This window comes from Crinia signifera, chromosome 19 (assembly GCF_055691185.1).
Source record: "Crinia signifera chromosome 19, ASM5569118v1, whole genome shotgun sequence".
NCBI classification, from domain to species: domain Eukaryota; kingdom Metazoa; phylum Chordata; class Amphibia; order Anura; family Myobatrachidae; genus Crinia; species Crinia signifera.
The window spans coordinates 25,258,105-25,273,122 of NC_139226.1; the positions used below are offsets into that span (position 1 = coordinate 25,258,105).

General features: G+C 46.2%; 1 protein-coding gene across 3 annotated transcripts in view; it reads left to right on the forward strand.

Annotated features, from left to right (window-relative positions):
* Positions 1–15,018, forward strand: part of LOC146042253 (cell adhesion molecule CEACAM8-like) — a 103,309-nt gene that overhangs the window by 44,429 nt on the left and 43,862 nt on the right. For all 3 annotated transcript variants that reach the window (XM_083162179.1, XM_083162180.1, XM_083162181.1), the window contains exons 3-4: positions 10,379–10,648; positions 12,172–12,429. In XM_083162179.1, coding sequence (XP_083018305.1) covers positions 10,379–10,648; positions 12,172–12,429 — 528 coding nt within the window. The remainder of the gene's footprint in view (positions 1–10,378; positions 10,649–12,171; positions 12,430–15,018) is intronic.

The following is a 15,018-nucleotide window of genomic DNA, read 5'->3' on the forward strand; positions in this document are numbered from 1 at the left end:
AACACTGCAATGTGATACAGTGCTCCCTCATTGAATATATAATTTAATAAATCCTGGTGGCAACATTACTGTTTGCTCAGCTGCAACATAATAGCAGCAGCAAGCAGAAATTTATTATAAAGGCAATTTAAGCCAAGAAATATATAAATAACTGACACACACACGTTCATCCTTTTCTTCTCATTTTAATTCTTTCACATTTTTTCAATTCTTATCACATTGGTCTATCTTTTAATATTTCACTCTGAGACAAGGTTATGTGGTCTCCATCTGATTAAGAGACCTTTTTATAGGAACTATTAAAAGTTATATTTTATAATAAATATTTTGATTCTCAGTGCACCCAATAAGATACTTCTTTTTCTGTGGGTGTATAGGTAAAAAAAACTGTCACTAGGAGGAACCTGTCAGCTGTGTGAAGCGGGCTGAAAGCACCGCGGGAGGTGCTGCGTGCGGCCGCACATGCCCACCAGCCCTCATGGTCACAGCTGAGGCCGGCCGCAGCCATCTTTAATTAGAGCATTTTGCTGCGGCCGGTAACCGCGGAGATGGCGGTTCGGCGGTCCGCGGCCCAGCCTGGGAGGGTGGGCGGCTGCTATTACTTAAAAATGTAACCACATTTTACTTAAAAATGTAACCAATCTGTGCTTATAGCGGTTATAGAAGCTGAGATACTGAGGATAAAAGACCAGACAATGACCGGTTTGCAACATTATATTCTAAAATAGGAATACCCATCTTTATGACATTTTTATTTATTTGTCTAGACCAGAGGTAGCAAACTCCAGTCCTCGTGAGCTACCAACAGTTCACGTTTTCCAGCTCACCTCACAGGTGCACTCATTACTGACAAACATATTTTAAAAGATCCACAGGTGGAGCTAATTACTTCACTTGTTCTATGAGGTGACCTGGCTACCCCTGCTCTAGACATACTCAGTGCCGGTGCAAGGCTGGGGGAGTGCTGGTAACTGCGGCGGTGTTCCAGGGGGAGGGGGGTTTCCAGGGAGGGGGTGTCGGGTGATGCGGCGGCAGGTCATGCCACGGGGGGGGTTTGCCAGCGAGGGGGTGTCGGGTGATGCAGCTGCCGGTGCCGCTAAGCGTGCCGCTAGACAACTCCATGGCTGGAGAGGGGGGCCTAGTCACGGGAGGAGGGGGGGGGGGGGGGGAGTTGCGGCCACTGGGGGGACCTGCTGGAAACTGCCGCCCTCCAGTGGCAAATAACTAGAGCTGCCTATTGGTGGCGCCGGCCCTGGACATCCTGTAACTACAGTTTATAACTAATATAATATAATTAGACTTTTATGACCATGTAGTAAATAATGTATTTATCTTTCTATTAGTAAGTTCAATTTATATAGCGCACTTTAGCGCATATATTTATGCAGGGCCGCCGACAGGGGGGTGCTGTGGGTACTGCTGTCCCAGGCCCTGGCCTCTGGAGGGGCCCGAGCAGCTGCCCACAGCGGCACAGTGCCACCCCCCCCACACACCCGTGGCTGCACACTGCCTCCCCCACCCACTTGCCCCCCAGCCAGGCACGCACAATACACAGTGCAGCCTGCAGAGCGCCAAGCCTAGGACACAGAGGGACCTGGCGCTCTGCAGGCTGTACTGTGCAGTGTGCGCTCCAGAGGAGATGCAGAGAGTGGAGGCGTGCAGCTAGGTAAGTAATGGTACTGATGGGGGGCGGGCCCAGACTGAAGGTCAGTCCCAGGCCCCAAGATTCCTAGTGGCGGCCCTGTATTTATGAAGCCAATAATGTGAAATCAATTAAAAACAGACATTTTGGGGGGGGGGGGGGGGAACATACATTGTTGTGTATCCCTATGTATATATACAATTGGGATGTATTGGGATACCCGAGCTTTGGATGCCAGGGTGTCCCCTTGTATTTCTATAACCCCACCCCCCACCCCCGCCCCCGAGTCGGTACCATGCACAGACAGCCAGCAGTGTCATGCCACAGCCGGGGAACACTTTTTTTTACAGAAGGTCCTCCAGCCGAAGCAAAATCACCCTGGTTGGTCAGCCTGGGCCGGGTCCCTGCGGGCTTCTATGCACGGAAAAGTGTCAGATCACATCAGCCTGCCTGCGTTCGCATTTTGTGGGCATTGACCTTTCCCCTGACCGCCTCCATCCCGCGTGAAGGCCTTGTGACTGTCCAAGTTGCAGAAGGCATCCACACAGTGGCCCTGCATATGCGCAATTGAGGATATATGCACGCAGAGCGAAAACATTGGTCCCCAGTGCGAATACGCCGGGGACCAATCGAACCTAAATCAGGTCCTTAGAATGGTCACTTAAGCCAACTATACAATGAACATAAACCATAATGAACCTGATTCCAGAGGTACAGTAATAGACTATCGCCCATACAGAGCTTAAGCTGGGTCCATACTAGACGACATGCACCATGAATAAGATTGGCTGACCATTCCTCTTGAACTTTGCAAGTTCGGTGCGAGTCTCAGATAAACGATATTGTGCGGACACACTGAGCGATATTACAGAATATAAGTGTTGACTGTAGCTGATGATATCTTTAGATTCAGCTGCATATACAGAGGATATTGCTAACAATCCATGGGAGTGCTCAGATAATGGTATTGGCCCTCATTGAGCATCACTTGTAGTTTTGGGATAAGAAGGTCGACAATCCTTATAAAGAATCCCACGGATCTGACTCCAGGGGTATATTTTTCATGGCTATAGAAGCTCGAAAAAAAGTGGAGAGGGGGTAGTCACTTATACCCCTTTCACACCAGAAACCAATAAAGGGGTCCCCCCACCAGGCTTCACCTGTCCAGGGCTGAAGCCCGGGGCTGTCACTGGCTTCCCTGCCGAGTGGATGCCGGCCCGATAGGGTTAAATCTTTCAATCCTAATATTGCTTTATACAGGAGAACTACAAGTGCCAGCAGACCTCCCCCGCAGGCTGGGACTTGGAGAACCACAAGTCCCATCATACGGGGCATTAATGGGCCCGCCTGTAAAAAGAGTGTTAAAAGAAAACACACATACAGAGAAGTATAAGTTTACTACATACACACCTCACTTTTACACCAACATACTTACCGATCCAGGATAAAGCTCTGGTCTGTCTGCAACAGAGCCAGTCAGCCTGCACTGTCAGCGTGCTGAACCGGCTTTCTCCCGTGCAGATAACAGCCTGTGTCGTGCTGTCCCAGCGCAACACAGGCTGAGAGCGTGATTGGGCTATGCGTCTCCATGGAGACGTATAGCTCAGACCTGATTGACTGAGCTATGCGTCTTGCGTTTTGGTTATGCTCAGGAGAGGGGACCCCACGCTATTTTTTTTACAAACACAAAATCGCACATTACCTCAAATTCGCACATTTTCATGCCTAAAATTTGCACATTATCGCACTAAATCACACTTTTCTTGCCGGAACACGCACCTCATTAAATATGCGAATCCGCAGCAAAAATGTGATTTTAAAAAAGTGCGATAATGGGCGAAAAACTGAAGTGCGAAAAACTCTCATCCCATTAAATGTCACCCTGGATCTTTCGTCTAAAAACCCTAACACCCGGTGGACTTAACATTGATTTCAATAATGGCATCATTACTACATAATCACACCATGACGGGTGCCTTATACGGCCTACACACATGCCGATATTAAGGCATTTTCTAAGCGATTTTGCTTAGTTTGGCAAAGTCGCTTAGCAAATGCCCTCACATCGGTGTATGTGTGGGGGCTATATCGGCAGCAGTGCGCGTCCCCGCGCGTCTTTATCGATGGCCGAGATTGATGGACAGTGTCCATCAATCTCGGCATCAGCAGGGTTCTCCCACCGGAGAACACTGGCGCTGTCTGCTCGCTTAGCACACAGAGCTGACAGCTCGCTCTGTGTGTGGGCTGTCAGCTCTGTGTGCTAGGCGATAGCGGCGCGGCACAGCCCGACCTAGCATAGCTAGGTAGCCCTGTATACATCGCTATGTGTGTAGGGCCCATTACATAGGCACACACAGCATACACCCTAAGAACATTCATCATATTTCCCTAAACATAACCATTAACACAGTGACTGATTGACCCCTACATTTCAGCATCAATCACCAGCATGAGTCAACTCATGCAATCGAATATCACAACTATAAACAAACCTTTTCCTATTGTGTTTATTATTTATTATTACTATTCATTTTTATCTATTTACTTCTCTATTTCTTTCTCCTATGCTTCTTGCTTCTTTCTATTTTTTTCCTTTTTTTCTTTCTATTTGCTCCATTATACATGCTATTGCACACTAGCACCACAACATCAGCAGTATTGCATTATACTCACAATAAAGTAACATACAAGTGATACAACATTAGTGTTTTAATGCATGGTACATATTTAATGATTATTCACGCAACGTTACAGTGGATGTCGGATGTGCATCTAATGGATAGACCAACACATAACCATGATACTGATCCTAATTCAGTCTAGCACATTTGATAACTGCACACACCAATAACTCTACATAATCATGCAGCCACACTATATATAGATCCATCTATTAACAAACATAACACGAAAAGCAACATATTCAACCCAGCATAACCCCCTCCCACATACGTGATGGATGGATTAGGGATGGCCATCGATGCCAATTCTGCAACTGGCCATCGATAGTGCTAAAATATGCAATGGCTGACAATCCATATTTTTACATATCGATGGTCATCCATTGTGTTTGATTGATTGTGGGCCAATCAAAACATGGGGGCGGGGCTTCACGGGTGTCGGGGGCGGAGCTATGCTTCGTGTCCAAGCACTTTGCAAAAAAAAAGAAGCAAAACATTGTTTTGCTGTTCCATCGATGGAGCGAAACCATCTGGTTCTCCCCCATCGATAGCAAAAGTATGCGATCGTGTGCGATTTTGCGGGTGGTGCGATGCGATCCCCTGGGGCATACAGAGCAGTGAATAAATTACATTAAAAAATCGCATCGCATCGCACGGCACTAAAATGGCCAATGCAATGTGATTCTCCAACGCAGAATAGTCCACTAAGCAATTACCCATTCTGCATTCACACCACCCCTTGCCGCAGCCTCCTCCCGGCTGGGAGTTGACCGCATAGACCCTGTCACGCTGACCAAGGGTGCCGAACTTTTGTGATAACGGCAACCCAGAAGTCGCTTCTGACAGAGTTTGTGGAGCCGGGTGATACTGCACAGCATCAGCGGAGGGTAAGCGCAGTCAGCGGGACACCGCTCACTGTCCTTAGAGACATTTCTTTCTTTCACTTGCCCGCTTATTTATATTGCCTGACGTTATTTGACTTTAGTACAGGGAACATCACCACCTTCCCAGGCATTACAATCCCACCTCATCCCCCAGTGCCTATCCAGCACTGCATTCACCAATACTTGCCCAATCTGAGACCGCTGCGGTCACCTGCGATTGGACAAAGGTCCCAGGTTAGGGGCCTATGGTTCAAATGGATCCCTAAAGGACACCCTTAAGCCCAGCCCCAGGCCACGCAGAGTGATACCTCGCTGGCCTATTCCTGTGAGTTAACCAGGACGCCACATATACATAACGCACTTAGCGTTCACATTTAGAATAAATTTCAGATTTTATTCAAATCTTTGCTTCATTTTATTCTGTGACATACGCATTACACACCACCAAGGTGAGCGCTTCGCATTCTCTTCTCAAACACCTGAAGGTCGACATGGGATTAGGTCGACTCGTGTATTAGTTCGGTCAAAAGGTCAACATGGGGTTTTTCACTTTTTTTGTAGCCGAAGTGCTGACAGCAGTATTTCATGTCCTACCATTCACTAGGGCGTGGTAGGAGATTAAAACAGTGCCCGAATCATGGTGAGCGCAGCGGTGTACTTTGTTAGTGTCCATGTCAACTGTGTCAACATTTTGGATAAAAAAAGTGGAAAACCCCCATGTTGACCATTTAACCGTTCACTTTGCCCACGTTGACCTAATGCATGTGTCGAGCTAATGGCCCTGTCGACATAACCCCGTGTCGACCTTAATGCATGTCAAACCTCCGCTTGCCAACCCTATGACCCATGCCCGTAGTTTTAAGAGAAATCGCAAAATTGCAATTGTTTTCTTTAGCATGCTGGGGGCCATCCCACATGCCTGTTTCCTACCCGCGATTCTCACAATGCTATGGCAGCCCCAAGCCTGTGCAGCCTAGGTGCGTAGGCAAGTGCAGGGCCTCCAAGTTTGGGTTGCAGCGGCTGCATATGACATCACGCAGCCACCACAACCCATCCATTTTCCTGAACCATCTCCTCACATCACAGCTCCTCACCGGCACTCAGATTGCGGTTGCAGTTCCAGGGCTTGCTCATGCACCCAGCGGTGCGCACACATGCAGAATAACAAAAATCATTTAATAGTGATTTTCTGTATTCAGCGTGCCATCCTGAATTAGTCCCATAGTGAAAACACACTGGATGTTAAAAGGAATTTGTGCTTACAAATGGACGTTATCATGGATATTGTTTATAATTTCAAATTCCGTCTAGTGTGTACGCAGCTTAATACTCATGTTACTGGCCTGAAGCACACAAGGGGTTTTTGTATTTGAAAGGAGTTTTAATATACTAATGAACTGATTTATTAGTTTTTTAAACTAGCAGGGGAGGAGAGGTGCCCCCTTGGGAGCAGGAGCCCAGCAGCAGATGACTCCATTGCCTCCCAGAGTTCTGCCCCCGTGCTGTATATTAAATTGGGTCTTTCAAAATAGAGTAACAATTGTTGAGGGCTGATGTTATTCAAGACCTGTTGTCGTATTGACCTGTTTCAGTTTTTAGTAGAGGGTTAAGGTTTACCCAAGGACAGGCTGCTTAAAAATAGAGATTTGCTATACAGGACAAGTGTGTACCATGAGTAAGAACCTAGAGGACAGAGGAGTTAGTGGAGTATAATTGGGTTTTGAAAACTTTTTCATGCTTTCAAGAAATGTTTTAAAATATTTTATACATATACTGACGTGATACAGTAATAATCCCATGGGTCACCCACTGACCACCCACTGGCACTCTTGCAGATTTGCCAAGAGGGGGGGGGGGGGGTAGTAGGGTGCCTCCAGGATCTCCAGGGAAAGCGGGACTTGACAACCACCTAATTTCATTGGGAGCTTCCCAGCCATTCTGGGTAGTTACGCAAGTATCATACATACATACATACATACATACATACATACATACACCATCCAGTTCAGATATATGTGTGCTCTGATACTATCCAGTGGTCCCCGGAAATTGAGCATAGTACACACCTATCTAGGGGATGCTTACATTTTATGAATGTTTTCTGGGGGATGTGTTGCAAAATTTGTGTCATATATAGTATTCATTCAAGCACCAACCATTTTTGAAAACCCCAGCGGTTCCTCTTCCCTGCCTGGGGTGTTGCTGTCTGCTGTAATGCTTCTAGTACAGTGTGGTCTGTATATCAGCACTGATATGCAAACCAGACCTGTGCTAGAAAAACCACAGCAGACAGTGACACCCCAGGCAGGGAACAGGAACTGCAGGGGTTTTGAAAGGTGGCGGGTGCTAGAATGCTAATGCTCATATGTGTAAATGTAACACATTGGCAATGGTAAAATGAACCAATGGGAAGCATCGTCACATAAAGCAAGTCAAAGCGAGAATGTTACAGTACAAACACATGATATAAGTTGGATTGTCTGGAAGAAAACGCAATTTAATATGATAAAATCAATGGGCAAGCATCCACGGATTGTAGAGCATGGCACCGATAAGGGTTGCTCCTATAAACACATTCTGGATTGGACCCGATCAATGAAATAACGGATGTAACACACTCATGTAAGTCAGTCAGTGGTGGTGCACAGTATAGTTACCGATACACCTTCACCGATGAATGGACGGAACAGGTCATTATGGACCCCACCATCCCCTAAGGCAGGGCTGGGCAACACCGGCCCTCCAGATGTTGATGGACTACACATCCCAGCCATAGGCGAATCTAGGGGGTGGTCCGGGGGTGCACAGGACCACCCATTAGCCCATTTTGTAGCTGAGGGATGGGGCTTTCCAACGAGCCCAGCCGCGTGTCTCTAGCCCCCTGGGAACCGGAGATACTGCCAGGCAAAGCTGGAATGTTTTCCCTATAGGATAACATGGGACCCACTAATTCTGACCCCCACCCAGTTCAACGGCTGCCAGTTCCCCCTTCGGCATCACTGAAGCTTGAGGTTGATCTCAGTCAAACCCACTGGGCCTTCAATCTGATACCAGGCTGGATCCATATGGTTCCAGGGATATTGAGGTTAAACCGTTTTTTTTTTATTTCTTAAATGTAATTTCATGACTGTTTATGTTCTTTGAGGGCAGATTTCTCTGGAACCAAACAGCCCAGTTTCACGGGACCAAAATCATTCGAAGCCACCTCAAAAGTTCTTCAATATGATACTGGTCTCATGTAAATGGGTCAGTTGGTTCCAAAGATATAGCTGGTTAGTTAAAGGGGGGTAGGGAGAGGGGAGTGGTTGTCTCTCCCCCTGCATGATCCAGGGACCATATTCCCGGGTAAATCCCTGCATTTTCTGTTGTGAAAGGGGTATTATTTCAAACAGCCGTGACCTGCAGTGCTCTGAATACAGCTGGGCAGTCCCCTGCTCTCTGCCCAGCTGTCAATGACTGTCACCCCTGCAGCTTCCGCTCCAATTCTTCTCCCCGTTTTCACCTCAGCCCGCCCCCCCTTTAATCATGTGGTGCCGGCGCCCGGCGTGCTCCACCGACGTCACGCACAACAACAGCACGCACAATATTTCAAATGTCCACTCGGCTAGAGGGGACACCAGGAGGGGAGTGGGAGCATGCTCTGCACTGCGCTCTTTTCCTCTCCCCACAGAAGCAGCTGCACCGCTCTCCATCTCTCCCTGCAGCAGCAGCGAAGGCTCATATAAAAATTTACAGTAAGTGGCACTCTTGGGGGCATTGCTTAAGGGATGCTACAAGTGCTGGTATGTGGGGGCATTATGCATAATGTGTGGCTTAATGTGTAAGGGGCTGTGTAAGGGACATTATGTGTGCAGCATCCTGTGTAAGGGACATTATGTGTGCAGCATCATGTGTAATGGGTACTATGGTGCGTGGCATCATGTGTAATGGGTACTATGGTGCCATCAAGCAAGAACCCCCTAGCAATGAGCACGTAGGTAAGCAGCACTTATGTGGCAAATATGTAATTGGCATTACAGTTTGTTATATAGTATGTAATGGGCATCATGATGTGTGGCACAATGTGTAATGGGCATTATGGTGTGTGGCCTTATGTGTAATTGGCATTACGGCGTGTGGCTTTATGTGTAATGGGTATTACGGAGTTTGCTAAAATGTGTAATGGGCATTACTGTGTATGGTCTAAAGTGTAATACCACACCCCTTTTTATGATACCACGCCTCTTTCCCATGAGGCCACGCCCCTTTTTGCAGCGCGGCTACGCCGCGCAAAGGTCCCCCTTCTATTGTGTCTAGTTCTGGGACCACCCATTACCATAATTCTAGATTCGCCTATGATCCCAGCATGCCTTGCATCAGTTTCAGCATGGCCACATTGCAAAACTAATGCAAAGCATCCTGGGATGTGTAGTTCATTAACATCTGGAGGGCCGGTGTTGCCCAGCCCTGCCTTAATTCCTCTCTGCACCTGAACAGACTTAAAGGGGTATTCAATCTGTGCTGATATTTCCGGACAGGGGAAATATCGTCACTCACCTATTTAATGATGCCGTTAATGACCACGACCACATTGAAGGCTGTCCTATCCGACTTTTTTAAAAGTTGAATCCGTTTTGTAGGAAAAGAAAGCAGATATTTGATTTGACAAGCGTTTTCTGGCAATTTATGGATTTTCTGGCAAAAATGGGCGAGAATCCGACTTTCGGGACGTTCCGACAGTTGGAATCCCGGATTGACTGCCCCCCTTAAAGTTTTATGTCTGGTAAATCTTTCTGTGCTTTCCTGGAGGCAAATGGGCTGCTGTGCTTATGTCCCAATGATGGATCCTCCAGTAAATGTAATGATCTATTCAATCATGGCGGATATATCACCAATCATGTAAAGGTGTATAATATAATTCTGCATTACCTTTTTTCTTTTATTTCTATCATACTCTGGGCGAGATGTACTAAGCTTTGAAAGTGATAAAATGGAGAGTGATAAACCACCAACCAACCAATCAGCTCCTACCTGTCATTTTTCAAAGCCAGTCTGAGACATGGCAGTTATGAGCTGATTGGCTGGTGGTTTATCACTCTCCATTTTATCACTTTTCAAGCTTAGTACATCTGGCCCTCTGTCACATAATCAGCAGTCTGTGTGTAATTGTCCCTTTGTTCTTCCATCCACAGAGCGGGTCAGTAAGCCTAACATCATAGCGTCTACACCTCAGCCCAAGGAAAATGGAACATTCTCCCTGACGTGTGACACCAATAAGAGTGCTGAGAGGATACTATGGAGTAAGAACAGCGTCAGCCTCCCCTCTGGACCCAGCCTATCAGCAGATAACAGGACGGTCACCTTCTCCAGTGTTACACGGTCAGACACAGGAGAATACAGATGCAGGGCTGAGAACCCAGTCAGTAACAGTATCAGCGATCCCTACCCTGTGACCGTATCCTGTGAGTACTGTACTTGGCAGATTAATGACTGTAAATGTTCTATATATTATATTGGTTAGAATTACTGCCTCACAGCACTGAGGTCATGGGTTTGATTCCCACCATGGCCCTGACTGTGTGGAGTTTGTATATTCTCCCCGTACTTGCGTGGGTTTCCTACGGGTACTCCGGTTTCCTCCCACAATCCAAAAATATACTGGTAGGTTAATTGGCTCCCAACAAAATTTGCTAGAATATCTGTGTGTGCGTACATGTGGTAGGGAATATAGATTGTAAGCTCCCCTGGGGCATGGACTGATGTGAATGTTCATATATTCTCTGTAAAGCGCTGCGGAATCTGTGTGCGCTATATAAGAAACTGTTAATAAATATATATTCCATTTAGTGAATAGTATAGAATGTATTACTTATGGATGTACATGGTGTGTGATAAAATGTCAGCAATGAATGATTTTTCTCCCCTAAGTACAATCCCCTTACATGCTAGAGAGGGGATTCGGTGGTGGGGGTGGGGGGTGGGGTTGGGAAGGGGGCACTTACCTGTTCCCTAGGCTGTGAGTATATGCAGCCTAGCAAACCGGTCTGAATCAGACCCACACTTATATTATTTTATTATTATTTTTATTATTGTTAAATAGAGGTGTGAGTCCAGTCATCCAAATCCACCAGAATTTTGGGCATCTGAACCAATCCAAAACCCAGTCCAGGGGGTATACTGTATTTACTACAGCTTCTTAAAATGAACATTTGTGATTTTGCTCCTAGTAACCAATCAGATTCTGTCTCTCATTTCTCTATTGCATTCTAGAAAATGATAGACAGAATCTGATTAGTTACCATGAGCAACATCAACTCTATTTAATTTTTGAAGGTTTTAGTAAATTTACCCCCCAGATCTCCCAATGAGAACTAATCATAAACAAGTCCCAGTTCAGAATAAAGATTTAAAATCCAGAATATGGGATTTGTTTTCACAATATTACATGATTTTAGCCTTTTTTTATTTTAAATTTTTATCTATTTATTTATTTTTAATGTAGATTTGAAACCGAGTTGAAACCATATAAAAAAAAAATCCCCAACACAGGGGTCAGCGCACATCTCATTATTAACGTGTGGGGGGAATGTAAGGGTAGGAGTCGTAGGGTAGACTCAATAAAGGTCGAAATACATTGGGTGGACCATTGAAGGTCAGGGCTTAGGATGACACCTGAAATAGCTGGCATGGCTGAGGTCGACACAGTTGGAAGGAAGCATTAGGTTGACAGTCAAAAAGTCGACGTGTTTTTCACGTTTTTTTTTTTACATTGAAACTTTGGACCTTAGCGGAGTTCCGTCTAAAGATCTCCATACACTGTGCAATTTGGGCCGATTTCATGCAATTTCTCATCTCGATTCGCTGGAATTGGTCTTTAGACGGAACTCCGCTAAGGTCCAAAGTATAAATGCTAAAAGTAACTACAGTATGATTATATCTCGCAGACTTACTGTATTCTCTATCCTACTATTATTTGTTATTGCAGATGGCCCAGAGAACGTGCAAATATCAGGCAAACTGTACGTCAATTATGGTTCGGACATCTCATTATCGTGTTCAGCTGACTCTGTGCCACCACCCGACTACCAATGGAAATTCATGGGCAACGATCTCGATATAAAGCAGAATACACTGGTAATTCATAATGCTTCCACAGACAAGCAGGGGAATTATACCTGTGTGGTGACGAACTCGGTGACAAAGTTTACTGCTACTGCCTCTGTGTATGTGAATGTAACAGCTGGTAAGTATATAATGAATTGTTATAACTAAAGGTATTCTTAGCACAACAGCTGGCATCTTATCGCAAACTATTTGGTGCAGTTGTAAAACGTGAAGGTTTTATAAATATTTTCAGGCCATAAAACAGCAGCCTGGGCTGAATTGGGCCCATTGTGTGTATTTTCTGATCATTAAGGTGAAAAACATTTAAGTATTTGTACCAAATCTCTTTGTGTTTTATGTCAAATTATTAAAATCTACCCATTAACATTGACAGTACCCGAGTACATGCCACCGCCCAGTGCAGCGTGGTAGGAGAATAATTCAATACCCCCCCCCCCCTTTCCATTAGGTGGAGCCTGGGTCAATGCCAGGATTTTCAGAACCCCTTGCAAAGTATAAATTGTGCCCTACATCCCAAACTCCTTAAAGGGACAGTGGTCTCACAAGGAAGGGGTATGGTCCCCAAATTCAAAATATGCCACACAGTAGCACAATCACATTGAAATTACACCACATGTAGAGCCCCTGATTCATGTTACAGCACCCAGTAGTAGTGCCCCTTATTCATGTTACATCACTCAGTAGTAGTGCCCCTTATTCATATTATGTATTTCTTTCATTTCTTGTACAGTACATCGCTTATCAAAACTCAGAGCATTTCCACCAGTAAATACTGCTGCACCTGTGTATAATGCTCACATGAACACTAGGGGTCATATATTTTGTGTATATCTGGCTCTGGTAGTAGCCACCTTGTGCACTGCAGGTCCCTGCAAGGCTCCTATCACCTTGTCTTCACCCCTCTTAGTTGCCCTTCTTCACTTCAGAGGCAGTGATTGCATGACATCACATAAACATGACATCACATACAGCGTGCTGAAAAGGAAGCCGCTGGGACAGGATTTTCTGTTGGAATTACTGTGCAGGGCTGTAGTGGAGGTGGAACTAGTCTCCCCTACTGGTACAGGTGGTGTAACTCTTGTTTGGGTTGTCATGCCCTTTCCTGGGTGGCCCCCACTTGCTACCAACACAAGTATGAACGTCGGTTTTTTTTGGGGGGGGGGGGGGGACTGTATTCGGTAATATTTGTGACATAATTTTGGCTGTTGGCATTGTGCTTGTGTCTTACTTGTCGGATAGTGTTTTACTTGTCGGTATTTTGATGTTGGTGGTGTTTCAATTGTTGGTGGTGTGTACATGTTGGTATATAGGCCGTTGCCAATTGGTTGTGGGGTTTCTGTTAATCGTTATTCTGTATGTGTGAACTACCTACCCCCCCCCCATAGCAATCCACTCCCTCTCATCTATCATAAGTCCCACCCCCCTCGATTAGCAATGTAATTATCCCCCTTCTCCTACTCCCCATGACCTTCATCCAGCTCTTACCTTTGCCCTGTGTGGCCGCTGGGGCAGGGTACTGCAGCTCTGAGGGCTTGGCCTGGCTTCCTCTGCTGCTGTCAGTGCTCGGTCCCTTTCAGGCAGAAAGTGAAGCTGTAGCAGTCTCCCAAAATTTCCCCTCTCCTCCTGGCTGTGATAGTAGAGTTGGGTGGCTCTGCTCTCTCCTCCCAACCCTTTTAGCGCCAGCATCCCAGCCACCTCCCCTTACCCAACCTGCGCCTCGGTCAGTGAGCCATAGAAGACCCTTGGTCTAGGAGCTGCCCCCATTCACAATATTTAAAATAAAAAAAAAAAAACTCATATGGCCCACACCTTACTCCAGGCATGTCCAAACTATGGCTCTGTTTCTTCCATTGGGGTGCAGGAGGATTTGTACAATGCCTAATTCTAAGAGGTACACACCCAATGCTTTAGATACATCTTAGATGTTAGGTGATCTGCGTATGAGCGGATCTGTCTCTGGAATGATGGTTGCAGTGTTCCCTTAAGCTACAACATCGTGGACATGCTGGGGGGGGCCTTTTGGTTAGGGATGGCCATTGACTATTGATTTTCTGAAAACATCGATGGTTGGGACTAAGTGCTGAATGTTTTGGCTATCGATAGTGGATGGACAAATAGTTTTCAGCCATAGATGGACGGCATCCAATGGCGATGTTTTGGGTTTTTTTTTGCAGTTAGTGCAGGGCAGCCGGCTTAGGGTATGGGCGTGTGCACTACTGTGGCGGTGGCCGTATCCACAATCCAAAGCACCCTGGCTCACACCGGACCCCGCCCCTGGCACCTTCCCAGTTCCTACCTCCTCTGTCCATCCCTCCTCGCCGCCGCAGCCAAGACCGGTGCACATTGCACCACTACATTACTCAGTCTGGAATGGCTGCCGCCACGCACTTGATCGCACATGACCCATGGTCACATCCGTCGAGAGGTGTGCGCACTCAGGTTTTTCTGCGCTTGCGTGACTATTCGGTATCAGGAACCATCGATGGTAGGTTATAGAATACTTTATCACCATCAATGGTTCCTGCTTAAAAATCCATTAATGGCAACCATCAATAACGGATGTGTCAATGGCCATCCCTACTTTTGGTGACAGAGAAGGAGCGGTGATGGGCAGCGTTTAAAAAAATGAGGGTGTACCATCTACATTTTTATGCCCAATGGCAGCATCCTTACAAGCAGTGTCTGACTGGCCCACAGGGGTACAGTG